The following is a 24,482-nucleotide window of genomic DNA, read 5'->3' as shown; positions in this document are numbered from 1 at the left end:
CACTTCTCAGAGCCAGTATTTCCCTCCATTTAGCTAAAACAAACAAGAGCTTTCTCTTTGAAAGTTATTTCAACATCATGAGATAAGTTTCCTTCCTCCTTTTAATAGCTGCAGGGCTCCCCAGAGGGAAGTATCAACAACATTATTCCCTTCCAAATTCTAAGAGAGATACAATGTTCTGGTAGGTGTTGGGATTAGATTACAGTAAAATTAATTATTGGTTTCAAGCTTTCACTCTTCAGGCTGCAACCTGAGCTCTCACAGACCTGTTACCATACCTGTACCAGGTTACACCTGTGGTGTTTATTCACCTTTCCCACTGCTCTGTGCCAGACACTCATGGAGCACACAGAAGCCACAGTGTCATTTAATTGCAACCCCCAACCAAAAGCCACAAAATCCATTAGTTCATGTGATCACTGTACTTTAATCCTATACCTGTTGGGGAGTGTTCCTGAGGACAGGACACGAGCGCTTGGGATTAGAAATGGGATCACAGGCTCTTTCTTGGTGAGTTTACCATGTCATTTGAAATATGGTAAGAAAAGCCAATGCAGCAGCTCAGAGAACAAAGGAAGGAGCAGTGAGGAGTCTGCATGTCCAGCTGCTGTACGTCTCGACCTGATTCCTTGAGCTGGCCCATTTTGGACATTTCTTTTATGAATAAATAAGTGAATAAATAAAATTAGCTAGCTCCATCTGTTATTCACCCTAACCACAACAGGGTGGATTGATAGCTTGTAGACGAGGTTTTTGAGGAGATATGGAGAAAGTGTCCTTCCAGATTAATTCAAGGACAGGACTCCAAGGAGTCTGTTGCCCATTTTTCAAGTGATCCTATGTTTATTTACTGAAACAACAGGAGTAATATGACATCATAAATCTTTTAAAAATTGAAATAGTAGTGCCAGTCTTGAAAGATTAATAATAAGGAACGCCTTTTAGAGTGTGCTCGTGGAAATGTAACATGAATGATTAGTGGTGTTGAACGTTAGAATTACAGTGTATAATTGTAATGTTATAGCAGTTATATAGGAGCCAGAGATTCCTTAATGGAATACATTGTGAATTTAATTATTTACATGGAAAAATCAGGACTGATATAGTCACTGAATGATAGACCTACAGTTTCCTACATTCTGCAAGTGTCACGAAGGAGCAGCATTGCTATCCACGTTTGTTATTTAGATAGATTTAAATTCTACCCTACAACTGATATCCTTTGTGCTCTAGAGCCTGGAGTGTCTTTTAGGCTATCTTCCTGCAAGGCATACCATAGGTGCCAAAATTCATTGAACAAGGATTTTGATTACAGGAGCATATACCCATGTCAGGGGCTGAGGTTGGTTCCTGGGGCAGAGAGGGAGCTGTCTTGCTAAGAAACAAGTGGCCACACAGGGTGCTTTGCCCTCTATTCCTTCTGCACTGGTCACTTCAAAACTCTTTGGTGGCATCACATCTAGCAAAAGCATGATTAAAAAATATCTATATATCATTGGGATATATAGATTTCCCTAGACTGACTTCAGGGTATATGTACAGCCACTCAACCCCACCCCCCCTAGAAATTCTTCAGCTGTTTTTATAATGCCAGTAATATTAAAAATACAGTTTCAGGCAAGAGCAAAACATCGCTCCTGTGCAGAAAAGGCAGGATTGTGTAGACTCGGCATCTCTGTGTCGGCAGCTCTCCCCGTCTTTGCCACTCGCAGGGTGCACCTTGCAGGGCTTCCCAGCTGCCCCGGGACGCAGGCGTGTCCCTCTGTGCCTCCCAGCTCAGCCGAGGGGCTTTCCAGACTGGGCTGTGCTCAGAGCAGCGGCACCACTCCGGGGGTTTTGTTTGCTCGGTGAACAATGGATAGATAGCAAAGGGAAGAAAGACGGAGAATTTTTAAAATCCTCTCAGCCCCAGTTGAGGGACTCATCATACAGCTATCAGACAGGATTCAGCAGAGTGGAAATCCCTGTTCTGATAAGTCCCAGCCCTGGAAGGTGAGGGATGCAAAGTTCAGGATGGAGGTGTGCTGGTTGGATGCCCTGCACTCCCTCACACTTGGCTTTCCCAGCTGTAACCCACCCCTGGTGTTGCACATCGTTATTGTTAAAAAAGATCATCTAACCAAATCGAGCTGTAAATGATTCACACCCAAGGATAGACTTTCCCTTTTGCTGGAAAAAGACTGAAATTCAGTGAAAGACTATTTTCAAAAATTCTTTGTGTGTGATCCTGTCTTGGTGTGTGATCCTGCACACAGGCATGTATGTTTTGCATGCAAGGAACTGTAAATGCACTGTATAAGAGCACGTTTGTTAACACAGTTTATTGGCACACTTATTGGCAAAGCATACATAAAATACAGTTGTATTATATAACACACTGACTCACTGTGTCTTTACATAATGAGTTGAACATATTAATATGTAAATGAAAAAAATTAGTTTCTTTTATAAAGTTTCACATAAATACACCGGAATTAAAAAAAAAGTAAAAGAAAAAATGAGGGCTTTACAAAAATATTATACAAGAAATATACTATGAAAAGAAATAACAACAAAGCCAACTCAGATACAATAATAAAAACACAAAAGTTTTAGATTTATTAAGCTGCCCACAAAGTTAATGGATTACATGGCTTTAAAATATCTGGATCGACAGCAATTTTACAAAGCATAAACTCTCATAGGACTGGGTGTCTTTTTCCACATAAAAATATTTCTCATGTCTTTGATGAAAAAAAGACATTTCTTGTTTCAGTATTTTTATTAAATGATGGATAGAGTATCTACTGGCATCAGCTAAATGTAAATTAAAAATGCTGGATCCTTTATATGATTAACTGATGGAAGAAAAGTTAAAGAAAGAACAAAAGTTACTTTAAATTACTTTTCCTTAAAAGCTGATCTTTTTCTGAAACAAGAAATTTCAGGTGCAAGTTGAAAAGCAGAAAATATATTACAATTGTAAAAAGTTTTACAATAGTTACGTTAATGAGATCCTGAGCACTGATGACTTTAAAATATGGCCATTGTTTGATGAGGAAAAAAACAACCCCTTCCAATAAAATGCACTGTCAGAAATTTTTCATGAGATGCTGTATCTTTTCCAATTATTTTAATCGAGGTCAGTGCCAGTATCATGTTGTATGAGAATGCTTCCAAGGTATGTATATGGAAGCTTATACAAGAGTTTTCCCTAATGAAAAAAAATTGGATAGCTTTAGTTTAGAAATAGATACTTTATAATTTGAAAGGTGTTTCTTTTAAATTTTATTTTGAAGAATGCTGTGAAACAGTAATTAATAACCCACTGACATACATTGCAGTGGGCACGGCTGCAGGTTAACCTATTGGGAAGCTTGTGGTGTGGGGTTTTCAGATTTTGTCTCCTGGTTAGCAGGAGGTTTGCTGTTCCATGGGCTGTTATTTCCCAGTGCAGGTGAATTGTTGAAATCTTCTTCATCATCCATGCCATTTGCTGCATCATACTGTGTATTCTCTAATCTAGTGATAAGCCTTTCGTCTTCATCCCCAAATTCGCCTCCCATCAGAGTTGGTTCTCCTACCACCATCACATCCTGTGAACAGCACCCAATATTTGTTATATGGAAACCTTGAGAGAGAAAAAATCAACTTAAAAAAATTATGTTAGAGAATTTGCATCGCTTAACTTTGTGATATTTGAACAACAGAGTTAAAAAGTTCCCGCATAGTAGGAAGCAGGAGACAGGCTTACACTTTATTTCTAATTAAATGAAAAGCTATAACGCATCTCTCTAGCTGCATGCTCACGGCTCTGGATCTCAGAACCCCCAGAACTGAAAAGCAGGTAGACTGAAAAATGTGCCTGCTTTTAAGCAAACAAACAGGCGATGAAACTGCTTTTAAACTCCTCCTTGAAATATTTAGCCTGTATCCAGTAATTTTTTCCTGAGCCATTTTCTTTGGAAAGGCACCAGGGTGCATCTCAGTTGGAACTTTGCGATATGTGTATTTTAGAAGTAGTTTAAAAGTAACTGCATTTCTTATCCTCAGACTTCTCAAACATGGAGCACAACACTAATAAAGATGGTAACTCTCTAATCCATAGCCAGCCAAGCCCTTTTACGCATCTAATATACTTGACATTCTGCTACTTAATTATGGTAATTAATTTAGGTAAAGTTTTCGATAAAAACAATGTTCACACTGATTTGACAATTTGCATAGCTAATTAAGTCATTAGCAAAAACCTGCTGATTGCCAACAAGCCCTGAATTTACCATCTGTTATTTCATGGTGCCTGTCACCTAACTCCATGTAGGCAACCCTGCCGCCAATCTGTGCAGTAAGAGGACCAATCTGTCCAGCTGGTACCGTAAAAGCAAGATGAAGAGTGCTAATTATAATTACACTGATGAAGCTAGTAGTCATCAGAAACTAAAGCATGCAAGAAAGACAGAATTCATCTAATCACTGCTTTAAGTACAAATTGTCCTTCCATGAAAACAAGTAAACCGCCTACTGTACTCCAGTGCATCACAGATTTGCTGCAAAAAACCTAAGCAGCATGGGATAGAAAGGTGCAAACTTGAGATTGGAAAGCAAAGGTGCAAAGCCAGAGAGCTCTCTTGTTCCCTCTGTTCAACAGAGAATCAGGCTGCTGTGCTAACTGCTAAAGAAATATGTGGGATGCATCTTTTCATGCAGCTCAGGTGTCAGGGCATCAGCTAGTGCTTGGTAAAAGTGCAGTAATTCCAGATGTCTAGCTTCATTCCTGCTGATTTAACAAGCTCTTCCAAGAATCCTAGCAAACAACAGATTCATATTTTAAAGGATCTGGTTCTCCTTTTGAATGTAAAAGCATTTGTAAAAAGCAAACAGAAGACACGTTTGCGTTTAATAAGTTTTCTTTTTAATCAGATGTGTACTTCCTTCACCACAAAACAACACAAATTATTGCCTTTAAGTGTTTATACTATTTTTTGATATCCCTCAACAAAGGCTGGCATGATACAGAAGAATTTTTGTATCACATTTTCAGCCTATGCTACGTAAAATATTTTTGAGTATATGGAAACTGTTACATGATTTCTTCTTCACTTTGTCTATATTTTGTTACTCCGTATATCCATAAAATATTTGGTTAAATAAAACTCACACACAACTTTAAGACATAGAAGTTTTAAAGACAAAGGTGTTCATAAGCAAAAGTTTGTTCTAATTTCTTCCATCTCTCTAAACAATAGACAATATATAGTGTGCACTGCTGAACCAGACCTGACCCCATTGTATTGCGAGAGCATTAATGACAAGAGAGACCTGGCAGAGGACAGCAGGTTGGGTTTGAGGTGTGCAGTGTGATATGGCAGGCAAAAAGACCAGAGTGGCTGAAACACAGAATCACAGACCGAGGTGGCAACAGTTCCCTTTACTTCAATGTTCTTGAGTACGGGCCTCAAGTTCTCCCTGCTGCCACACCAGCAAGAGGTCAGTGACTTGGATGAGACTTAGAGAAGCGTATCAAAAATCACTGTGGGGCTAGAACAGCTGGCTGAGGAGGCCATGAAAGAATTAAATATGTATTACATCCACCAAATGATTGGGAGGGGTAAATATGCTTAACAACTGCAAGTGCTGAAAGGAAGATGATCACTTTAGGCCAATCTGAGGAGATGTAAACTAGGGTACTAAGATGACATTAAGTGAACAAAAATGTAATCCCTACTGCTAAGACAAAATTCCTGTTATTGATAATGGCAAACTGAAGATTAATGACCCCACTGGAACAGTGCTAACTTTGCTGCTCAGGTCACCTAATGCTGGGCTGGGAAAAATCTCAATCTGTGGTAGGAAACATATGTGCATCAGTGGGGAGATGTTCAATCACCTTGTAACTATTTTCGCCTCTAATTTCTCAGATTCTTTGCAAATATTATTCCTTTAGTACAATGACATCCACTGAGAGGACAGTTTGCATTTCTATTTCTCTCCATGCCATTGAGTCTCTTTCTCTCTCTCTCTGGGAATTAAACTACAATTATGCTGAGGTTAGTGAAGTTTTCCCTCATTCTATTTAAAAGATAGATATCACAGCATTAGTTACAGGACATTTAAAAAAAAAATCTTGACAATCTTGCCACTTATAGTTATGTCAGGCAAAAATAGTGTCTCAGGAAGCGCACATGCTGTTTCCTCCCCAGAGAGGATTCTGCTCCTTAGACTGAAAGCTGAAGACCCCACCAAGTGCACCCCATTGAACCTCCACTCACTAGATCCCGTGCAATGACCACCAACCTCTGAGGAGGACTGGAAGTGACTCCTTTTAGAGCCCCTCAATGCTTCTCCTTAAATTGGCCAGTGGGGGTCACTGCTGTTGAATGACACAAGGCTCCATCCCTCCCAGGGTTGAGGCTGCAGCTCTGGAGTGCTCCTAGCTCCTGCTCATGGAGTGAGAAGCAGAATCCAAGAATTAAACCCTAGTCTCTTGCATGGCAGCACACACTGCTATGGCCTAGTTATGGTAGCACATATTTGACTAGATTAGTTTAAAAAAGATTTAGTCTGTAGTCACTCAATCTTATTAATTTACTCTGTGATTAGAAACAATATTTTTGGTCAAGGAATGTCTCATGATAGTAAAATATGGTTGCAGTGAAGCACTATAAATAAAGCGGTGGTTGTTTTACATTATGTGATAGAAATGTATTATTTTATAATATAACCACAAAAGCAGCTTTCATGTATATCATACCTTTCATCCTGAAATTACCCTAGTTGCCATCCAAACTTTAATTGATGCATAACAACTACACACAGAAGTCACTTTGTACACAACTCTATTTAACAGACCGGTCACTTCTCAGGCTTCATCTTTTTTATACCAAGACTCAAAATTTAGCTCTGCTCTGCTCAGTTATGTAACTAAACTTTTTAACTTGGGATCATCTTATATGTAAACAATGTCTTAGTGAAGTCTGGAGGTAAACTGCTGGGCCATGTAAAATTCCCCATCCCTATGCCTGCCATCTTTGCTACTGTTAATACGCGATCCCACCCAGTGTGTTAAAATGATTAGTTCATAGCTCAGGTGTCTCAGTTCTCAGAAGTAGATGAACAGTGCTCACAAGCCTGAGATAATTAAAAATGCCTAACACTAGCAAATATATTGTTCAAGCACGTCTCATACTCCAGGGACTGAAAGTTGCACTAGTTCTAGCAGCTAACATACCTCTAGTGCTAAGTCAAAAGAAGAAGGGTACCTCCTCCTGCTTTCCTTCTTATGGAATTGTGTTAGTCACAATTATTTTAATAACTGACTTCTTAACTCCTTACCACAAAAAATTATTAATGATTGAGAGACCCACTGCTGCCCATATCCATCATGTTCACTGCTTCCACTACAAAAACATCAGACTGACGTTGGTGTTGAAATGATCTATAGAAACAGAACTGACATTTTAATTAGGCTTCAGAGTAAACACTTTCTAGTGGAAAATCTTTCGCATTTCATCATAATCCTCCCTGTTAATTTGACATTCTGGTCTTGTTTGGAATATTTTTCCTAAAGTACAAAAACTGGAAACAAATTTATTCTCTCTCATCTCCTTACGATTAAATCTTGGATTCTGAATTGCACAGTTCTGAGACGTGGGATAATTTCCGACACTGATCTCTGGCCTTGGAACTGTAACTGTGGTTCTACAACATCCTTTACAAACCACCTAAACCTACCCCCTGTTTCTGAAACACATAAGAGATTGTATTGCTCCCTTCCATGTTAGCAGGTTTATTTATGGATTTGGTTTCTCAGGAGCTTACAGAGAACTACAAAGAGAAAGAGAGATTACTGAGGTATGTAACTTGCTTAAAGAGTGCAAGGAGGTTCTAATTAAGACTCTGGATGCAACAAAGAACGTTTGATTTACTTAGTGGCATGTAGTGATGCTTTATTCTTTCCAACACAAATGATATTTCACTGGATTCCTGGTTACAGTACTACACTCAACAGGATCTTCATTAGTAAATGAAAGCAAAATCCACCTATTAATTTCTGTGGTGATGACTGGGAGCAGCCTGGAGCAATGGTTCTTACAGTTTGTGAGAGTTGTGCATTGCTGTCAAATTTCAAATATATGAAAATGGATCAATGTGCCCTGTTTTTATTAAACTTAACAGAAAGTAATATTTATTTGATAATAGCTGTATGGACCCCTTCTGATGGTCTTGCATATATACCTGTCATCCACAGATCACAGTGAACAAGTCACTATTCTACAGTATAGGGGCCTGGGCTTGCAAGAAAGTTTTATTTGAAACAGAAGAGAATGAAGAATGCTAAGGAATATGATTTTAGCCAGTAAAGAGGCTTGAAAACTGAGCAAAGACTTGGGAAAACACTGCAGCTAGCTTCAAATATCAGAGGAAATTATTAGTGCTGTGTGATAAGGCAATGGCACACCCAAATTAGATAAATAATTTCTTTGAATCATAGGAAGTCTGACATTAGAAAGGTTTTCTATGAACCTTGCAGGAGGAGTTTGCCCATCTTTGCTCTTTGTTTAGAGAAAAGAGGAAACTGGTAACTCCAGTTTCTGCCCAATGGGCTAATGTTTCTTCCTAAGGTCAGGTGGATTAAGAACATAAACAAACCCAGCATCTGCTGAGGCTAAGGCAGTTGAGTGGACTGCAGCTTCTCAGTCTCTCTGTTCTGTCAGTTTTCTTTATGCACTAAAACCAGCCAATGCAGTACTGAGCCTGCACCTGTGAGGGTCTGAGAGAAGAAAACTTCTGGAGAGAAAAATGTTTCTGTATTTGTGCCATTGGAGTGACTTTAGTGGGACTTAGTTCTACTTCCAGCACACTACAGTGTGTTGTCCCAGCACCTACAGGATTCAAGTCAAAAGCATCACTGGATAAGCAATGGGCCAACCTAGGCATGAGTTGTGTGGTGCAGTCATGTAGCACACTGGCTAACTACATTTGTTTTAAGAATGTAGGAAATATGTAGGAAATATGGAATATGTAGAAGAGATATTAAACATGGGACTTGGGCCACAAGAGTTATGTTGACAAGAGATACAGAGTCTGCAATCAGTAGGTTGAGAACTAACAAAATCACAGAAATCGATGTTTTTCCCACCATCGTAAGGGAAAATGGGTGCAATAGAGTGCGACTGTCAAAAGGGCAAAACTTTGTATTTTATTTACCACAGTTGAGAGAGTATAAACAATAGTTAGAGACAAAAGGATGGACTAAGACTGAACCTTTTCAAATTACTGATGAGAGGGAAGATGCATACCCACCCACTGGCAGAGACCCTTAAGACGCTTTTAAAGACAATGTTATTAAAGATGTATCAGAATGTGTCAGCGCTGTGAAAGTGCTAATCAATTTAAAGCAACACAAAGAGCACAAATGATACTGATTGATTAGGCTTCACCAACTGAGCTTCAGGGTGCAGTGCCAACCTGACCCATGCATGGAAGTACAACCACATCATTTCACTTTCTGGGCTTGGCTCTGTATTATCAGCACCGTTCCTGCCTGAAGAAATGATCAACAAATAATGCAAGTAGAGGAAATGGCACATCCTCCTCCTCCTCCAACTAGAAGAATGTCTATGTGACAAGTACCATTGCCTCTCATTAATCAAGGTTGGTTCAGCCCAATGGATTTATCTGAAGAGCTGGAAGGGGCTGTGGGGAAAATGACAAAACTCTGTGAAGCTGCTGGTACTTCAGCTGTTTTCTGGACACTATCCTGAACATGACATTTGCCTCTGCAGGCACGAAGACCTCATTAAAAAAACAGAAGTTAATGGTGTGAATGAGGTGTGGATGAGCTGAGTGGTAAATTCACACATTTGCCAGAGTGTACAAAGCATTACTGTAGGAGCAAAACTGAATAATTACTAATGTCCTAAACCAAGACTACACAGAATAGAAGCTAAGAAAACATTGTCTAACCAGGATTATTTTACTATTAGAGAGAAAACAACACGAAAGTGTAAAAGTGAGAGGAAATTTGTAATTAGATGTGATTATGGTGGACAGACTGACTTTACTGGCTGAGAAGAAATCATTGGAAAAAAAGGGAAAGCTGAACTTCATATTAGTCCAGATTTGATGTGGATATGAGCCCATTGCCAGGGTTCTCTAGAGTGAAGATGAGAAAAATTGAACTGAAATTAGGTCTGGTTATGTGAGTCATCTGGATAGAAGATGCAGTGATTCCATTCCTCTTCTCTAATAAGGAGCGGGGAAATACTTTTAACACTGAAAATGAATAATTTCAGTAGGTTTTTCGTTTTTTTTATACTGAGTAGGACAGTCCCATTCACAGAAAGCTGTATGGACAAATGAAGCTTTTAATGAGTTGAAAACTACCAGATTGTATTCAAGGATCTCTTGTCTTCTATTGCATAAGGGAAACCAAACATTAACTACTAAATGATACACTTTAAGGCATAGTTATTTGAAAGAAACAGAAAGCAAGTTACTGCTACCTGCAGCTAACTTCAGAAAGCAGTGGTATGCCTGTAATAAGGTCCACTTCAAGGAATGTGTAATTTTGAAGAAATGTGGTAACAGCTCTGTATTAAACTGAAAAGCATTGAATAGTTTTGCACAAAAATATCCTACTGCTAAAATTATTTCAAGTTCTGTCTACCCTACAGGGTGGCGCAACCATCAATTCCATCTGGTTTGCTATCTTTGCTGTGGGGAAGATAGGAAGAGCTGTTAGTATGTCAAATCAAACAGCTAAGCATTTTCCCCTTTGCAGATGGAAAGGAGAAGTGTCCTAAAAATGGAACCTGATCCTCCATATGAAAGAGTTTGGACCATTTTGCTACTCTGGTACAGAAAGAAAAGAATATTGAAAAACATTGACTATGCAACATCCTGAAAGTAAATGAAGGCTAAAAATCCATCCCTCATACCATGATAAACTTCACCAATGTGTCTCAGATGCTCAACTATCATCTCCATCAGGAGGAGCAGCCTTGACTACTTCATGTGTGAGGAGTAGCCTTTCAGTACCTGAAGTCAGCTTCAATATCAGCGGGAGTGACAGAGGGCTCAATTACACTCAAACATACATGGCTACCACTGAAGCCAACAAAAGTTGTCTCTCCAGGGAGGGGCAGGATGAAGAGTGGCAGGGGGTCAGATTCTGGTCTTACTGAACTGAACTCAGAGCAGAAAGTAGTGAGATGAAGTGATTTTATTGTCTTTTAAACTTGGGAGACAGCAGGGAACTAAATGGTTGCTCAATTTTGCACTTAATTGCTGTTTTTTTTCTTAAATATGTTTGAATATTGATCCAAGGGGATTTGTGGCATGCTGTCAGTGAGTTAGAGTGGTCCCTGTCACCAGGGGATCAGGTAGCTGGCTTCTGACTGTTTTGTGCTGCCAGAAAAACACAGAGATGCCTATATAAGGGAAAGAATCTGACTCTGGGGATGTGAGCCATGTGAAAATGTTAATATGACAAGGAGGAAATATGAGTTTAATGTACTGAAGCCCCAAGCTTCTGTAAACTACTGGATTGCTGAATCAGTTGCTAAACAAAAAAAATCTTCATTTCATTTCACCGGTGTTAGTCTACTCCTCTTTTTTTATCTGGGTATTCAAGTTTCCTAGGAAGTGTCTGCTTTGTGCTAACAAAAGGCCTATATTCTTTGTCAGGTTTCAGAGGAGACCTAGTCCTTTCCTATCTGCTGATCAGAAATCCAATAAAAATCCCTGCATGTTATTCCCAGGGTATGACTTTATGTTTCCTATAATATAAAATTAATTTCACAAGCTTTAAAATGCATAAGCTATCTCCTTATTGACTAAGACACACTTTGTCACAATTTGGGGACTGATTAGCCCTATATTGTCAGTAAGGCAGTAAATGTGACATTATTAGTGCTGGTACAGTTACTACTCTGGAAATGACTTGGTGTCTCCCTGTACAATTAGGATGTCAACAGTTCCAGCTAGCAGGGTGGATAAGCTGAGAGCCATATTCCAAGGGATCTACCCTCTGCAAGTGGAGTGTTTGGAAAAAGCAATAACCCTAACAGGTAAGTTAATTCATAACCTGTTCCTGTTCAGCATCTGAATCTGGCACCAATTAGAAGTAAGGTACTAAAGTAGAGAGAGCAGCAGATTCTTCAGGTGTGACTGTCCTGCACCACAGAGACACATCCTCACTTAGCACTTGGCAGACGGAAGTCTGCAAGGCTCTTGCTATATCTAAAAACATGAGGCCCAATCTAGTCCCACCACTAGTGGAAGGACTCCCTTTGATAAGAAGGGGAGCTGGCCCAGGCCTTTAGAAAATCACATCTGATCCTCAGGACACCTGGGTTTGAGGGTCCTTTGTTAAAGCTGCACTGCAGACCAGTTCCTTCACATCTCTTCACTAATTCCCCAGCTTCCACAGCACACTGTGCAAGATTGCCTTTTGCTTGTGATAGTTTTGGCTCAAGAATGCACCTTCTTTACAATGTAAAGAAAGAATAAAAGCACCGTAAGTGATTCAGGCCTAAAAGGAAAGCGAGACTTACAGGTACCTGACTTGATAGACTCAGGTTTGCAGCAGCTGACTTTTTCTTGCTGTTGGTACTATTTGCATTGTTCCCAGCACTACTGTTGGAAGTGCTGCTGGTTGAGTTTTTCCTTTTTCTCCGTTTGGTTGTTGGTTGTCTTGTGGGTTCTGCTGCAATAAAATGATAAGAAGGAAAGCAAATGGCAGATACTGTAAAGCATGAACTAAAATGATCCATAAGCAGAAGTGCTAGAATATTTTTTCATCTAGTTTTAAAGTTCTAAGTTTAATAGTAGTAGTAGTAGATTTAACATACAAACCATAGAATGATTTTTGGGCCTAAATCAATGGAAGCTGCTTTCAATTTTGTGTAATGGATTACCAAAACTTATTATCCCAGCATTATCTATAAAGACATTTCAAAGCATTTTACCAGTTGGAGTATCCTGAGAACTATCATGGTGCTCAAAGGGACTGTGTAACTTGCTGAAGGTCACACAGCAAGCAACAGTGCTAAACAAAAATCCAGGCCTTACTCTGATGTAGGGTACAGCCTCAACTGACCCAGCCAGAGAGGAGGGCTAAGGTAGCTTTCTACCCTACTGTTGTGGCACACAAGCAACTAGCATTTGAGCTCCTTGTGCCTCTGATTGGGGCCTTCACCTTTAAATCTCCCACTCCCAAGAGAGCACAGCTGAATGCCATTTCCCTGCAAACCTTCAAAACTCAGGTCAAAACAGGACAATTACACAGCTTTGCTTAAAATGGCAAAGAACAGAGGGGCAATTGTACTTCTCAAAATTTGACCTGAGCACCCGTGCAAATAGTCTTAGATATGCAAACTTTTATAATCTGAAAAAGCGAGAGAATTATTATTTTGAGGTGTAAGAGGAAGGAGATTAGGTTCAGGCCTGTAAATAACTTTATATTAGTCTCAAAGACAATTAATTATGAATTGTAGCTGTAATTTCAGAGTCACAGCAGGAAGCTGGATTACATAAACGATGAATTCTAATGGAGTCAGTAGGCATTTTGCATTCCATCTACACATTTTTTTGTACTAAATTATATCCCAGTCATAGTGAAACCATCTGAATGTGCACATCCATAAATCAGTTGTGTCAGACAAATCATAAAACATCAGAATAATTTTCAGGCTTCCTTTTGGAGCAGTGTTAATTGCTTTCCTTTAGAAGTAAATTTTCCTATTGTTTCTCCATTAATTTTACTGTAAAATAAGTGGAATACTGGAAATGAAACATACCTGGTGGGGCCACCATTCTCTGCCATTTTTGAAATAAGCAAGTCTTCAAGCAGTCTCGAGGACTTAGATTGTAAGTTTTATGTCTTGACATCAGTTCCTGCATTGGCTCCAGTATTACACACAACTGGAAGAAAAAATCAGAATAGAACAATTTCATCCAAGCAAAGGCCCAGTTGATCAGTATTTACATTACTGGGAATCTTACTTTTGTTTTTTTTTTTACTCTTGCTAACTGAGGATGCCTTGTAAAGTTCAGTTTAATCTGCACTGGAATTGCAGGATAAAACTCTGAACTGGGAAAACTTTTGCTCGCTATTTGCTACCTTAAGTATTTTTTATATATATCAGATAAACTTCAACTCCGGTCTTTCAGGCTACAGAGATTTCAGAAGACTAGAAAATGTTCATGCTTGATTGCTTAATCTGCAAAGAATAATTAATAAATAATAAAATGCCCATAATGCGTTATCATTCCCATACAGCAAAATGTACACACGGTGTTCTTATGACCTGCTGCATTCCACAAAGAGGACTTCTCATAAACTGTCTTTTATCTTGCAATTGCATGCAAAATAATTCAGATAATTTTGGAGATTTTTTTGTGTTATGAGGACTATACATTCTCTTCCTATGACATGAATGTCACATCCGAGAACAAAGAAAAACATTTAATTTTCCTTGTCTGCTTGAATGCTGAATGTATAAGGTGGAGATTTCTGAAAAAAATGGAATTTCAAGCAAGCACCTTTCTTTTTTAAATAGTCTTATATATTTTCTATCTATTCACTTAATAATTAAAATCACTGTTCACTGCTTTTTTCCAGTATAAAGAACTCTGAGCTGGTTTCTCTTCTCTCCTGTTTATCACCACAGATCATTTCCAGTCATTTAAGCCTCACACAAAGCCATAGAAGACTACAGAATTGCACACATATAATTGAGAGGTTACTCTTGCTTGCAGGATTCTTGGTTTTCAGTCATCCTACATGAGAAAAAAAAATTCCAGGTTGACCCGTAGGTTCCACCTGAAATTTCCAGGGCTGGCACAAGTAAGGAAAAGGTTCCTCACTTACTAACTGAGCACATATGAGAAGGAAGTAGCTGGCACAGAATAAAAATGGACTCTGCATGCCATTTTTAGTCACTTTTCAAAGCAGAATTGCATTTAGAAGCAGGGGCAGGGTTTTTTTTACCAACACTAAAAGTAAGACAACAAGTCGATCAAGTTATTAGAAGTTAGAATGGCAACCACAAAAAGACATAAATTAAGCCAAGCCTTTTTTTGAGTTACTGACTTAATTTTAGCAAGTTTTGCTGAAGGAGCATCTAGGACTTAGTTCAGCAGGAGATGTTTTACCTTGGTGTTTTTAAAATATGTAAGACAGGAGGCAAATTCTTCTCTCTGTGCTGCAGAGCTGATCAATGCTTGCTCCATTCTCTCCATGTGCACCCCACTCTCATCCATACAAATGGAGATGCAAAGTATGCAGGGAAAATAGCTGAAAGGGAGCTGCCATGAGGACTAAGAGACTAATTCAGCATTTAAATATTACCGTGTATTGGCACTGCTGTTTGATGAGCCTTTCATTAACAGCAGTTAAAAGAGAAATAACATAAAGCAGCAGGGAGAACGAAGAGCTTAAATATGAGAAATTATTTTTTTCCAGTTGCAGAAATTTAATCTGCAGTTGCCTCATTGACTTTTTTCTTACATAGAATTTTTTACATATTTTTTGTAGATAAATACAAGATAATCTAATAGACAGAGAGCTGCTATCAGATCTCTGCTGTCACTTTGGGCTCAGATTTTCCTCTAGGTCAATAATCTAACAAAAAATAAGCGCATCAGGTCCTAAAATATGTTTATGCTGTGAAAGAGGTGTTGTATTTTGAGTTCTTATTCAATTTATTCTGAAACCAGCAGACAGTTGCTCAGGTTCTGTGTTTGTGTGTGTGTGTATGTGAGAGAGAAAGAGGGAGAGATTCGTGATACCATGGACACCATTGTTTTGGTTCTCAAAAGTCTGGCATGGCTGCCTAATTTTTCTCATTATGAGCAAATAGTAACAAGCGTGAAAAAGATAGCTGTGATAATTCTGGACAAACTAGTTACCCTGGGCAGAGCACTAGATTCACATAGCTCTACTGCTGCTGGGACTAAAAATAGGTAAATATACACGTAAGTCTTCCAAGATTTCCTTAGGGACACTTTATTCATGAAACACTTACTCCTCCCTATATATTTACTGTTGGCAACGAAGAGAATGTTTCTTCTTTATCATCTTGGCAAAGATATTTTTTATTGTGCTCTGACTGTAATGTGCACTGAGAACTAGGCCGTCCCTGCCACCTGTAGATACCTTCATTTTTAATCCTGTCTATAATCTCTTTCACTTCACACACAAGATTAAATGGGATACAGAGCCAAAACATAGAAATGCCTGACTGACCTCATGTGCATAGAGTCAAAATATGAGCGCAGAGGGCCCTACAGTAGGACATGGGACAGTCTCATCTTCTGGATACTTGGAAGCTGTATGGACTTGCATGAATTCCTCTTCTGATTTGGGGGAATTCACAAACATTTTCTCCCTTTAAAGTCTGCAAATTATAAGGTCAGCTTTGGATGCCTGAGTAATAGGAGAGCCTTGTACTCTATAGTTTTAAATGCACCTAGCTCATGTGAATTTGGCACAAGTGTAAAATGATCTGGAATGACAATTATTGATATTAAATCTCACAGTCTTTTTCAGTGACCTTTGAAACCTACTTGAAATCTGAAGTGACTCAAAACCAAATCCTTGAAAGAGGAAAAGATTGTGCTTCAATTATCTAAAGTCTGAGGAACTTGCCACTGAGTTTGGTTTTTTCAAAAAGCAAGATTAAAAATGCAGGGAGAAGGTGCATTTAAGAGCTTGGTTGGCCAAAACCACCTGCCATCTTCAACCACTAGTGAGCAGGGTAAATGGCAGGCTGAGTTAACTGCATCATTTTACAGTGTGACATCTTAAAACAAAGCTAACAGAATGTTTTAAACTCCTACATTCATTGACATATAGAAGAAGCCTGAGGTTTAAACTGCCTATTCTTGTTTAGGTGAGATCACCTTGTCTCACTCTGTGAGATTTCTTCAAAACATCTGTTTTAACATTTTTTTAAGCCTTGGATAATACAAAAACATACAAGACTTTACTGTAGTACTATATTAATAATATTTGGAACACCAACAAAACCAATCACTTCTACAAGGAATTTCTTCACAGCTTGAAATCAGTCACCCAGGAAAATACCTTAAAGTCTTCAAGAATTTAGTGCAGTGATGATGTTTGATTACAGAAATAATTTCTACATTCCTAGGAATGCAGAACCTTTAATGGCAATGCTTGACAAGACACAATTAGGTATTTCCAATCTCCACGCTTAGGCAACACTAAAGGTGGGACTCATTTGCCCACACATAGGTGTTTAGTGCCAGCTGAAATGTCCTAGGTAATGCAGGATCTGATCCACAGGTTGCTCTTGCCGTCCCAGAAGGCCTGGATGTTTCAGGCACTGGAACATGTGGGCAATTGAACAAGGCCCAAAGTTGAAAGAAAATTTATGTTTCTTTTAGCTTTTAAAACATATTTGGAACAATGTGTATCATAATAGATTATATATTTCCCCTCTGCAGTACTAAAATCCACTGAAAGAACTTCACATGATGCTTAGTATCCCAATATTATCAGAATTAGTTTCCAGTCATCTTTTCTTAGTTGAGCTCTTTGCTGTGATGTCTGACCATTACTCAGAACCATTGCCATTTCACTGCCATAGCTGCAAGTTGCAGTCAGCACTAGAGATGGACACAGTGCTTCACAGAGAGAGAAGTCTTTGGCATGAGAAGCCTGTATTTGTGGGTGCCCAGTACACACAGGGATGCATGCACACATTTTGTTACTATATAAAGTGACAGTGATTTTCCTAGAGTTCTATATGGATCCTATGGACAATTCATCAGTTATAGGGCTTGGATCCAACTTGACAAAATGGTAATGTTATACCCTTAGGGCTCAGGGAGGCGAAAGTACAGAATATAATAAAATACATGGGGTTTTGGGGGTTTTTTGTGTGTGTTAGTAAAACACATCTGGAAGGATTTGATTTTTTTAATGACTTTTTATTTTAGAGGAGAAGACTAGCATTTACAGGTTTCAAAACCCAGTGTGTTTTAAGAAGGGAGTTATATGAGGAGACACTGGAGGCACTGCAGACAGGGGTTAGAAGGTTCTGAGAATATGGATCCACACATAATTTCCTGTAATACTTCAGTTATCAACAGAGCCCAAACCAGCCTTCATCAGTAAGGGGAGCCATATTCATCTCTGAGATCAGTCCAGTCACACCAAGGATAGTTTTAGCCTTATGATTTTTGTTCTAATCCTGGGTTTTTATTCTATTCCAAGAACAGATACTCATTCTGGTAGCAGTGAAGATTAGCAGAAAGACCGATGTGAAAGCTCTCTTTCACCTTACTTTTACATACCATAAGCTTATGCATTCTATTGCTAATTTAATTAGCAATTACTCTCTTCAGTGAAACCTCTTGTCTCCACGAGATTTTTCCCATTTGCAGTAGGGAAGGTTGTTGGGTGATTGGTGAAGGCGCTGCGGTCCTGCCGGCGCTGAGCTGCAGGTGGCAGAGCTGCCCCAGCTAACAGGCTTCCCTGCCTCCATGCCAGCAGTACAAAAGAACTGCAGCCCTTCAGTTTTTCGATGCTTTTTGCATTTTAAAGAGAAATCACTGAGACTCGAGTCTTGCAATACTTAGGTGCTGAGACTGACATAACCACACAGCCAATTTCTTTAAATCAGGAAACATATTTGGTCAGTAAGTGCTGGACGGCCAACAAGTCCCACAGTCTACCAAAAGAAGCAAGTTTTAAGAATATTCCCGTGGTTACCCATTTTGTCTGTAAAAACAAAAGTTTCACTAACCACAATTTTAAAAATGGAATTAAGTAAAATTTTCATATAGATGACACTTACAAATGTTAATGCATAATGTAACATCAGTTTTTCTGAATGAGCCAGCAAGGAACCAGGCAGCAACGAGAGTGTTCCCTGAAGTTTTACTGAAATGTACTTTTAACTGTTTAATGCTTGAAACTTCTCCTCGTTGAATGGCTGTATTAATCACTTGAAAATTATAGGAACTGCTGAAAATTCAGAGCTCATGGAGATGTACAACCCTTCCTAAAACTGACAACCCCCCCATTTGAATGGGAGTATTAATCACTGCCTAATGTTCAGGTAGGATGTTGACAGTGAAGGTATACCTGGAATACAATGTGCAGCCTTGAAGGGGTTGAGTGCTTTCTTTAAGAGCTCATTTTTTACCCTTCACAAACATTCTGAGTTATTAACCAACGACTCTGTGACATTTTATTTCTATGCTGAAATGCAGTCTTCCCTCTGCATATCTTGTATGTGCTCTAGAGAAAACAACTCCAGTTGATGGTGCTAGTGAAATTCTGGCTTCAGTGCATTTCCCTGGGAAAGGTCCCACTTCAGTGGGGCAGGATTTCTGAAAAGAACTGAAATGTTTCTGCCCACTGTTTTATGCATATCCACAGACATATATTCCCAGAGGTCCATGATATGTTACTAATACACCTGTGATGAGGAAGGGGGCACATTATGGGTATTTTTTCAGTCTCTGTGAAAGAGCTATACATCCAAGTCTGACTTCTTGGATTGGTTTTCAAAGCCTTTCAAAGCCCAGAGTATGAATGCTCTGCATTCCCAGCAATATGGCACTGAAACAGGAACACATTTCTGCAGTCCTCAGTAAAGTTCATTCTTTGGAGTTAGAAATAGAGAAGGCTTATAGCTGAGTTTAAATTTCTCTGCTTATGCTTGTTTTTCAGAATTAATGTATCATTTCTCTGCAGAACAGAGGGAGGAATGAAAATTTCCTAGGAACATATTGCTACTTCTTTCACTGGCCGGCTTGCAATTCACTGCTCAAAATAGCTTGTGTTTTTTAAGGATCACATGTGAATACAGAACATTTTCATCTTTAAAACTGTCTTTGTTTTCCATTAAAAACATGGAGATATAAATGAGAAATGTTTTGGGTTTTTTTCTGAACTGAAAGAAATGAGGGTTTTTTTTTTACACACTTGTTTTTCTGGAGGGGATTGATTTGGCATTGTTCTAAGTTCTTGCCCAGTATGTCAAGTCAAATACAAGTCTCTTCCATCAGTACATTTCAGTGGATCAACCATATCCATGCTCCTTCCCTTCATGATAAACTTTAAGCCAAAAGAAGGGGTTTTGAGATTCCCATCACTCAGCTTACTACTCTTGCTACCTGCTTTCCCTTTTTGAAAGAGACACTGTACACTCCTGCTGAGATGTGGATGCAAATAAATGTACATTGTACATCCCATGTAATGGTATACATGGAATAAATATATGTTCAATTTTGGAATTTTGCAGTAGTTAGTGTAGCAAGCAGCAAATCCAGTAGGTGCTTAAATTTAAGTTATAAAAGTCATTTTAACCTGAATATTCAAAATCCAGTCTGCATAGGATCCTTTATTTTAGTGAAACCTTAGATGATCTTTGGGACAGAATGAAAAGGCAGCTCTTAGTCCCAATAGCTTAAGTTAGTCCAATACCACAGAGTAATCCCTGGACTGTTTACTATGACTACTGTTCTCTCTGTATTTCCAATTCCTTCTGTGCCAAAGATTTTTAAATTGGCAGTGTGTAAACAGACTGAAGTCCTTGGTTTTGCTACATAAGTAGGGAAAAATATGAGCTTTTGGTATCTAGAAGGACGTGGGAAACTGCTTGGAAATACAGTATAGGCACACCTACTGTATTTACTCCTAAATTAAATACATTTGATTTAAACAGATAGTAATGAAAAGGTTTGAAACTGTTGCTCAAAATACTTTCTTTAGACTTAGACTTAAAATTTCATTGATATGAATGGGATCACACCTCTCAAAGAAATTGTTTTAGACTAGTTCAGGGCTCAGCAAGGCAGGACTGCATCAGGTTGAACTTGGCTCATATTTTAAGTACATTTCCAAAATCACGTGGAATAGATATTTTGTGCTAACTTAAAAAAATACAGGATGAGTTTCTGTAGCACAATACCGTAGCAGATTCTGGGACAAATTCCATAACGGGAGATCTACAGGATCTGGGATATACTTGATAGCCATCACTCCAAAACAGAGAAGGTTCTATGTTTTGTAATGCTTACCACACTGAGTCAAGAAATATTTATACTTGCAATCACCTAAGAAGCTAAGAAACAGAATTTCTAGCTTAACACTTGCAATATTAATGATCATTAACATCTACAGCTTATTACTTATTATTTATAAAATGCCAGAGATAACGTATTTTACAAACTATTGAGCCCCTTGTCCTAAAAAGATTCCTATCTCAACTAGACAAGAAGTAAAATACTAAGCCAGGAGTAATTTGGCAATAGAAAGGTATGCATGTAAAACCAACAATTTCATATAGCTATCTACAAGTCCCTTGAGGACTACTGATGTATATTTAAATGGTTCTCACATGTTGTCACTTGAAAATATGGCTGTTTTTCCTGCTGCACTTTAAACAAAATGTCATTAATTTCATTGATAATTTGGTTATTTAGAAAAAATTCTGCCACAAGGCTCCTGGCATTCACTATTCCTTTTGTGTGTGTTGCCAACCCTGCAAGACGCAGGGGGATATGCAACTGTTGAAGCTCCATGCTGGATTCACTAGTAAATACTCAGCACTCGGTAATGTTTATTCATCCTAGGCTCTACCCTGAATGCCAGTCTAGGACTCTCCAGTTTCTCACTAAGACCCAGAGGTAAGGAATGATTTCTCAATAATGCAGTATTCAGCTGCTCAATTGCTCCCAAGCTACATAGCTCATCATGTTTTTACACTGCTCTATATCTGCAGCCATTTCAATTCCCAGCAATAGTGATAATGGAAAGAAGCAGCATTCATTTCAGGTAAGACTAAGCTTAAAAAACATGGTTTTGCAGGCAAATATTATGAGTGGATAGGAAATGGATCTTAACACAGCACAGCCATCACCAGTGTTGTAGCTAATTCTTGTTGGACTCCAGTTTAATTTCTCCTTTCCTCTTTTTTTTTTCCCCTCTTCTTTACATATCAGCTAGCTAACAGCTTCCACCAGTGTCCTCTCCTTCATGCACTCTGGAGCAATTCAGGTCATTATGGAAACTTTGTTAGCTCTTGTGGCTTTTAATTCTGCCCTTCTTTGTGCTGACACCACGACAGCATCAAAACCCTGCCCCTGGTCACCAGGGAACCCAATTTCCTTTACGGTTCAAGAAGTTTCTTCCTCCTTGCTTGCATCCCAGCCAGGACTGCAGTTCCTCACATCCTGCAGTGTGCCCAGACTAGTAGAAGGGCTCTGGGTTCAACACTTCTGTAACCTGGAAAGCATTCCTGTCAATGTCCGTGTTCCTGCAGAACTGCTGCTGAAATGCTTTGCAGAGAGCTGAGCACACCCATCCCCGAGAAGAACCTCATTGAGGGGCCTCCTTAGCACCCATATTGTATCAAACTAAAAATAAACCTGGAGAGCTCACTCACCAAATACCATCATGGGCAAAACAGAGTCAACTGGGGGATATTAATTGAATTTATTATTAATTACATCAGAGCAGAATAATGAAAAGCTAAATAAATCTAAAAACACCTTCCCCCACCCCTGCCTCCTTCCCAAGCACTACCTCCTCCACTCCAGTAGTGCAAGGAGATGGGAAATGGGAGTTATGGTCAGTTCATCAGAATGTTTCTTCCCCTGCTCAGAGAGAGGACTCTTCCCCCTGCTTCAGTGTAGGGTCCCTCTCATGGGAGACAGTCCTCCATTAACTGCTCCAACGTAAATCCAGCCTATGGACAGCAGTTCTCCATGAACTGCTGCAGTGTGGGTCAGTCTTCCACAGGGCACAGTCCTTCAAGCCTAGACTGCTCCAGCATGGGTCCCCACAGGGCCACAAGTCCTACCAGGAAACCAGCTCCAGTGTGGGCTGCTGTCTCCACAGGTCCACAGGTTCCTGCAGGAGCCTCTTCCATTACGGGTTTCCCATGTGTTCACAGCCCTCTCTCAGGCATCCCCCTGCTCCAGCATGGGTCTCCTCCATGGCCTGCAGGAGGACAGCCTGCTTCACCACGGTCTGCACCAAAGGCTGAAGGGGAGTCTCCGCTTCAGTGCCTGGAGCACCTTCTCCCCTTCCTTCTTCACTGACCTCGGTGTCTGCAGAACTGTTCCTCTTGCATATTCTCACTCCTCTCACTCCACTCTTCTCTGGTCACAATTACATCTGACCAATAACTTTTTTTTCTTCCTTAACTATGTTATCACAAAGGCATTGCAACCATTTCTGACTGGCCTGGCCTTGGCCAGCAGCATGTCTGTCTTGGAGCCACCTGGCATTGGCTCTGCTGGACATGGGGGAAGCTTCTGGCAGCTTCTCACAGAAGCCACCCCTGTAGTCCCCCTGCTACCAAAACCTGACCATGCAAACCCAATACAGTGACATCTTCAGTTTGTAAGTAATGAATGTTGTGGAGCACCTTTGAGATGCCATATAAGGCATGTTGAACTGGACAGATGTGCTCTCCTTTCCCCATCCAAGAGGAAGCACTCATGCTGGAGTGCATTTGTGGAGACGACTTTGACATATGTCTTAATTAGTTATCACTTCGTCAGTACGCTTATTACAGAATGTGCTGTAAGGAATTCTGTTTCAACATATTCTTAAGCATTAAAAAATGTTTTAGGCATCTCAGTCATTGCTGTAACTATTTGAAAACCCTTTCCCCTCAAACTCTGAAAAAAGTCTTTCCCTGTGATTTTGCTTAGTCTTTTTATTTAAGATCTGTAGTTTATGGGCTTAAAAAGGAGCTCCACTGTTTGTAGTTTTGCTTCTCCCTTTGAAGTTTTAATACTGTTTTTTAAATAGATTTCTAATTTTTGATTCTTTGCAAGAACTTTGCAACTTTAAATTATTCACTCTTCCTCTCATCGCCTAGACATTAAAAGAATGTCCTTTCAGCAAATGCTCTTTTTCCTCTTCACCCTCTGTACAATGGGGAGATGTTTTGAAAAACCCCTCCTTCACAGCATCACACAAACCTTATGAGCTTTTAATATTGTTTGCCCAGGTGGGCTCATGCTTCTTCCTACACCAAAGTGGACAGTGAAGGTTATCTTCTTACTTTCCCTCAATGACAAATCAGACAAAGTAAGGGTACGTGGTTTCAATAACATAAGCAGATATTCCTGGAATCCTAATGGCACAGGCAAACTGCATTCAGTTGCTGCATACATTTTCAGCTAATGAAAACAAAAGGACTTACAGGGGAAGTCCCATCCCAGAGCTTAGTTCTGAAAACCATGAAAACCTTTAATCTGAGTTGTCTAACTCTTGTTTACAATTGTCTAAATCTTCCTTAAGGATCTCCTGGTGCAATCTGGCCTCACCCAAACTATACAGATTGTTTGGTGTTTTCTTCAATAATGACAACCTGCTTGAGCCTTTTCCTTCAGCAAAGATCCTAACCTAAGGGTCAATACATCAAATCACAAGCCTGTATCATAACAAAAAGTCTTGGACAGCCCATCATATTGTGTGATTCTTCTCTCACAGCTATCTGTAT

At 39.4% G+C, this 24,482-nt stretch overlaps 1 protein-coding gene and 1 long non-coding RNA gene across 10 annotated transcripts in view; one reads left to right on the top strand and one right to left on the bottom strand.

Moving 5' to 3' along the window:
* The window catches only part of LOC108492575, an 81,424-nt gene extending 69,273 nt beyond the window's left edge, over positions 1-12,151 (top strand). Inside the window, exon 3 of the long non-coding RNA XR_001873154.1 lies at positions 11,947-12,151. This is a non-coding gene — a long non-coding RNA (uncharacterized LOC108492575). The remainder of the gene's footprint in view (positions 1-11,946) is intronic.
* LDB2 (LIM domain binding 2) overlaps positions 2,303-24,482 on the bottom strand; it is a 220,766-nt gene continuing 198,586 nt past the window's right edge. For 2 of the 9 annotated variants that reach the window (XM_017804973.1, XM_017805008.1), the window contains 3 exons: positions 13,782-13,905; positions 12,537-12,688; positions 2,303-3,575 (listed from right to left, as the gene is read on the bottom strand). In XM_017804973.1, the coding sequence (XP_017660462.1) occupies positions 3,345-3,575; positions 12,537-12,688; positions 13,782-13,905 (507 nt within the window). In that variant the 3' untranslated portion in view covers positions 2,303-3,344. Of the gene's footprint in view, positions 3,611-6,273; positions 6,417-12,536; positions 12,689-13,781; positions 13,906-24,482 lie in introns of all 9 variants that reach the window. The other 7 variants (XM_017805016.1, XM_017805041.1, XM_017805035.1 and 4 more) reach the window with 7 other exon arrangements.

Source organism: Lepidothrix coronata, unplaced genomic scaffold, assembly GCF_001604755.1.
Source record: "Lepidothrix coronata isolate B3197 unplaced genomic scaffold, Lepidothrix_coronata-1.0 Scaffold0, whole genome shotgun sequence".
Classification (NCBI taxonomy): Eukaryota; Metazoa; Chordata; class Aves; order Passeriformes; family Pipridae; genus Lepidothrix; species Lepidothrix coronata.
This window is presented reverse-complemented; position numbering and strand designations above follow the sequence as displayed.